General features: G+C 48.0%; 1 protein-coding gene across 1 annotated transcript; it reads left to right on the top strand.

The window, feature by feature from the left end:
- Positions 1 to 1,907: 1,907 nt before the first annotated feature.
- badb (BCL2 associated agonist of cell death b) lies at positions 1,908 to 4,496 on the top strand. The gene is made up of 4 exons (XM_036987193.1): positions 1,908 to 2,103; positions 3,065 to 3,220; positions 3,741 to 3,943; positions 4,335 to 4,496. The coding sequence occupies exons 2-4, from the start codon at positions 3,073 to 3,075 to the stop codon at positions 4,467 to 4,469; spliced, it is 486 nt and encodes a 161-aa protein (XP_036843088.1). The 5' UTR covers positions 1,908 to 2,103; positions 3,065 to 3,072; the 3' UTR covers positions 4,470 to 4,496.
- Positions 4,497 to 6,000: the final 1,504 nt, after the last annotated feature.

Below are 6,000 nucleotides of genomic sequence, written 5' to 3'. Positions count from 1 at the left end.
CTGTAATAGACTGCATCCAATTTGTTGAGTAGAGTGTTGGAGGCTATTTTGTAAATGACATTGCCGAAGTCGAGGATCGGTAGGATAGTCAGTTAATACATGACCCTAAGCATGATGGGATGTTCATTTCACACCTGTGTGGCAGCACCTGCTTTCAGTATACTTTGTATCCCTCATTTACTCAAGTTACCTGTACCTGTTATATATTTATAACAATATGCCATTTAGCAGATGCTTTTATCCAAAGAGACAGTCATGCATACATTTTACATATGGGGTGGCCCCGGGAGAGGTACCCTCTAACCTGACACAAGAGCCATGCTCTACCAACTGAGCCATACTGTTAATGACATCATCACTACTGTTAATGACATCATCACTACTGTTAATGACATCATCACTACTGTTAATGACATCATCACTACTGTTAATGACATCATCACTACTGTTAATGACACCATCACTACTGTTAGAGGGAACTGGTCCAGTCAGGGGAAACAGGTCCAGTCAGAGGAAACAGGTCAGATGAAACAAGTCCAGTCAGAGGGAACAGGTCCAGTCAGAGGGAACAGGTCCAGTCAGAGGAAACAGGACCAGTCAGAGGAAACAGGACCAGTCAGAGGGAACAGGTCCAGTCAGAGGAAACAGGTAAGATGAAACAGGTCCAGTCAGAGGAAACAGGACCAGTCAGAGGGAACAGGTCCAGTCAGAGGGAACAGGTCCAGTCAGAGGAAACAGGACCAGTCAGAGGGAACAGGTCCAGTCAGAGGAAACAGGACCAGTCAGAGGGAACAGGTCAGATGAAACAGGTCCAGTCAGAGGAAACAGGACCAGTCAGAGGAAACAGGACCAGTCAGAGGAAACAGGCCCAGTCAGAGGAAACAGGTGAGAAGAAACAGGTCCAGTCAGAGGAAACAGGACCAGTCAGAGGGAACAGGTCCAGTCAGAGGGAACAGGTCCAGTCAGAGGAAACAGGACCAGTCAGAGGAAACAGGACCAGTCAGAGGGAACAGGACCAGTCAGAGGGAACAGGTCCAGTCAGAGGAAACATGACCAGTCAGAGGAAACAGGACCAGTCAGAGGAAACAGGCCCAGTCAGAGGAAACAGGTGAGAAGAAACAGGTCCAGTCAGAGGAAACAGGACCAGTCAGAGGAAACAGGACCAGTCAGAGGAAACAGGTGAGATGAAACAGGTCCAGTCAGAGGAAACAGGACCAGTCAGAGGGAACAGGTCCAGTCAGAGGGAACAGGTCCAGTCAGAGGAAACAGGACCAGTCAGAGGAAACAGGACCAGTCAGAGGGAACAGGACCAGTCAGAGGGAACAGGTCCAGTCAGAGGAAACAGGACCAGTCAGAGGAAACAGGACCAGTCAGAGGAAACAGGTAAGATGAAACAGGTCCAGTCAGAGGAAACAGGACCAGTCAGAGGGAACAGGTCCAGTCAGAGGGGACAGGTCCAGTCAGAGGAAACAGGACCAGTCAGAGGAAACAGGACCAGTCAGAGGGAACAGGACCAGTCAGAGGGAACAGGTCCAGTCAGAGGAAACAGGACCAGTCAGAGGGAACAGGTCCAGTCAGAGGAAACAGGTCAGATGAAACAGGTACAATCATCCACAAAACGAAGTAAGAAAAAAAAAACTTTTCTAGTTTCTATGACTTTATTGACTAGAAAATTACCATTTGGTGATGCGTGGGTTGTACAGCATATAGCTTACATCACCAAGGTACCATACATGCCCTTAGGTAACCCAGTGGCCTCCACTATCTACCGTACTGTATGTTTGGGTAGAATATTTCTGCTGCGCTCCTATACCGCATATTAGGGGGCAGCCGGTGAGAAAAACAAAACGGGAGCAGAGTCCTAGCTCGCAACAGTGACGTCAGCGGCGAGGCCAGTCCAACCCGCCCCGCGCAGGGCCCGGTCATTGGTGGAGCGCAGGACAGCGAGCGGCGCGGTGGATAGACTGCCGCTACGCTATTGGGGGAGGGAAGACAAACTGGATCCGAACAACAAAAAAGACCAGATAACAACAATATCAAGTTGGAAATAGAAAGCGCGATACGCGGCTGCTCGAACATATTTACCCGTTAAAAACACTTTGGGTAAGAAAATGTGTTTTATATTCTGTTTGTTTTTTTACGTTATCAAACCGAGTCGACTGCACGGTTGGTGGTGTTGCTAAGTTTTCCATTGTCTCCAGGATCGAAGAGCACCGAAACAATTGTAGCATTTGAGCTAATTTGGGTGTGCTTGAATGTAACTACTTGTTAATTTTTATGATATCACATTATACCCCGCTTTTCTCCAAGGCAAACATAACTTTGTCGTGCCGGTGTGTGATAGCGTTGATACCTTTGGACCAAGGAGCGGAGAAAGTTGTGTTTGTGTGCGTGCACTTAAAAGCGAATAAATATTGTTGCAACATCGTGAAAGAGTATTCAAACGAGACTAAGGTTGTGTGTCAGTTTTAATCACAATAAGGGTTTAAACATGAATTATATGTTTGGTTACATCATTTGTTATTACTATGTTATTATATAATTAGGCCTAGATACTACCAATATAGTATTTCTTGTAAGTCTATTCCTGTGTGTGTGATGGTGAATTCAAGGTTAGTTGTTTGTCTTTCATTCATTCCAATGTGTGATTAGCCTGGTTCCTCTCTAGGTTCCTGCCTTTCTAGGGAGTTTTTCCTAGCCACTGTGCTTCTACACCTGCATTGCTTGCTGTTTGGGGTTTTAGGCTGGGTTTCTGTACAGCACTTTGAGATATCAGCTGATGTACAAAGGGCTATATAAATACATTTGATTTGATTGACTGGGATTTGAACTCAGGGCACCAGGATGCCAAGACTGAGTTGGCCTCCTGAGCTAAAGCTTGGTACAAAGATTCAGGGTCAAGCACATTTGTGTAATAATGTTGTCTTCCTCTCCTCTCTGCCTCTTTTCTTTCTCCCCTCTCTCTCTCTCCATCCCTCTTCCCCCCTCTCTCTCCATCTCTCGCTTCCCCTCTCTCATCTCACTGCTTTCTCGTTTCTCCTCCTCACTCGCTCTTCCTCCATAGATGTCAGCATGGCTCAGATGTTTACTATATCAGACAGCGAGTCAGAGCCCTCAGAGGAGATAGGAGAAACCAAAAAGGACCAATCGTCTGCCGGAAAGGGGATAACTGGCGGTCCAATAGGCCACGCCCTCACTGTGCCTGAGATGAGACTGGCAGGTAGGACACCCCAGAGGACTCTGGGAAATAACCACTATTGGTCTTACCAGGGTCGTATTCATTAGGCCCCAAGCGGAAGAAAACGCACTGAAACAAGGATGGACTAGCTGGACTTTTCCAATAAGGAACGTTCCTTTTCGGTCGCAAAAATGTTTTCCACTGCGTGCCCTAATGAATATCACCCTGATAGTTAGCCACTCATAATGAACCCCAATAACATCTACTATCTTGTTGCTATGGCTGTCATAATGAACCCCAGTAACATCTACTATGTTGTTGCTATGGTTGTCATAATGAACCCCAGTAACATCTACTGTCTTGTTGCTATGGCTGTCCTCTGTTTGGCACTGGCAATAAGGAGATGGATTGGAGTTTTGGCCAATGCGATAGACTAGTGTCCTGTCCAGGGGGTGTACTTGTACATCAAGATGCCCCACTACAGAAACAGGGGACAGGCTCCTGCCCTATTGGCTGTTCTGGCTCACAGACAAGGCCACTCTCCCTCTTCTCTCTCCTATAGGAGAGGGTCGGTTGAGGATGAACTCAGAGTCCCAGGCCCAGGAGCTCCAGGGTAGGGGGCCAGGGGTGGAAGGCGTGCCCACAGACGGAGCATCTTTCCGGGGTCGCTCCCAGTCGGCCCCCCCTGCTCTCTGGGCGGCCAAGAGATACGGGCGGCAGCTCCGACGCATGAGTGACGAGTTCGATACGTGGCTGGATAAAGGGGTGAGACGTGGGTCTGTGGGAGAGAGGAGGGGGTGAGACGTGGGTCTGTGGGAGAGAGGAGGGGGTGAGACGTGGGAGAGAGGAGGGGGAAGGGCGGGGAGGAGAGGTGAGACAGGGCTGTGGGAGAGGGAAGGACAGGTGGGGAGGGGGGAGGAGAGGTGAGACATGGGGCTGTGGGAGAGAGGAAGGGGAAGGACGGGTGGGGAGGGGGAAGGATGAGTGAGACGTGGGGCTGTGGAAGGGGGAAGGAGGGGTGAGAGGACGGGTTGTGGGAGGATAGAGTGGAGATGAGATGCTTCAATCTTGTGTCAACAAAAAATTAAATAGGCCCCAAAATAAACCGTTTTCCTTTCTTTCTCTCCCTCTATTGCATAACCCCTGACCTCTATAGGAGATGAGGCGGGTGAAGAGTGCAGGAGCAGCCAAACAGATGACCAAGTCCCCCAGCTGGTGGGCCTACCTGTTCAGTCATAAGGAGACAGAGACAGAACATACCCCTATCATCCCACCACGATCATCTGAGTAGAGAGGAGGATGGGGGGGGGGGGGGGGGGGGTGGAGAAGGGGAGAGAGGGGGGGTGGAGGGAGAGGAAGGCGGGAGAGATGATTGGAAGGAGGGGGGGAGAGACAGAGGATGGAGAGAGGGATGGGCCTACCAAGAGACAGAACCCACCCGTAATCGTACCACTATTGAACCACGGTCATCAGAGTACAGAGAAGGGGATGTTTCCCATGCCAATAAAGCCCCTTGAATTGAAATTGGGAGAGAAAAAGAGGGGGACAGAAGATGGATTGAGAAAGGGAGAGATGGGCCTCCCTGTTCTCAGCTGCTACTGACCCACAATCAGCAAAGTGTAGAGAGGGATGGAGGGAGAGGAAGGAGAGAGGGATGGGGGAGAGGAAGGAGAGAGACAGATGGATGGAGGGAGAGGAAGGAGAGAGATGGATAGTGGGAGAGACAGGAGAGAGGGATGGGGGAGAGGAAGGAAAGAGACAGATGGATGGAGGGAGAGGAAAGAGAGACAGGAGAGGGGGATGGAGAGAGATGGATAGTGGGAGAGGAAGGTGTTTCGCGGAAGGAGACAGTAATAAATAAAAGGTAAATCAAAATAAAGTAGAGGGTGGAGAGGTAGAAGGAGACAGATAAAATGGGACTAAAAGAGGTGGATGAGACCTTACCCATACAAGAACAACTAGTTTGCCAGCAAGAAATAGATTTAACTTCACTCTAGTGAAAGCATCCACCCAAAGCCCAAGCAGGCCTTTAGTTAATCATTTGGACTGTTTCTCCCATTAACACTATGCAACACTGAGAGTCCAGACAACATGCACTGAGACAAAACAAAATGGAGGTTGGGTTCTCTCATAAACTCTTCTCCACCTCAATTAATCTCTCCTTGTTTCCTCGTATCCTATTTCCTCCTCAACCGTACTGGTCCCTCCATTCCTCCTGACCTTCTTCTCCAATGCATTTTTAGAAGAACACGAGGTGCGGTGGGGTAAGGAATCAAGGAAAGATGGATTGAGAATGAGTGTTAATGTGGTTGTGTATCCCAAATGGCACCCTATTCCCCACAGGCCCTGGTCAAAAGTAGTGCACTATATAGGGAATAGGGTGCCATAGGCCCTGGTCAAAAGTAGTGCACTATATAGGGAACCGGGTGCCATTTGGGACAGAGACCGTGTGGTAGTTAGCAACCACAACCACCGCCATCTTAGAGTGATGGCTGCACTCCGACAACTAGCCCCATTTCAAAAATAAATGTCTCAAATATGAAGAACCATCTTGTTTAAATGACAATCTTTGATAGCAGTGCTAATGATATGTTTTGTATTAAACAAGAACTGCAGGGGAACCTTTTTATCAGACAATAGAAATGAATTGAACTAAGCTGTAGACTTTCAGAGCAAAACCAATGAGAATTAAAGACTTGGGTCTTTAAAAACTGTAAATACTGTTAATATTGCAATGAATGAAACTTTAAAAAAAATAATGGACAATAACATGTAAACTGCTGAACAACAAAATGTGATTTTTTTTATTAATGTTACTATGT

This window comes from Oncorhynchus mykiss, chromosome 9, assembly GCF_013265735.2.
Source record: "Oncorhynchus mykiss isolate Arlee chromosome 9, USDA_OmykA_1.1, whole genome shotgun sequence".
NCBI lineage: Eukaryota > Metazoa > Chordata > Actinopteri > Salmoniformes > Salmonidae > Oncorhynchus > Oncorhynchus mykiss.
This window is presented reverse-complemented; position numbering and strand designations above follow the sequence as displayed.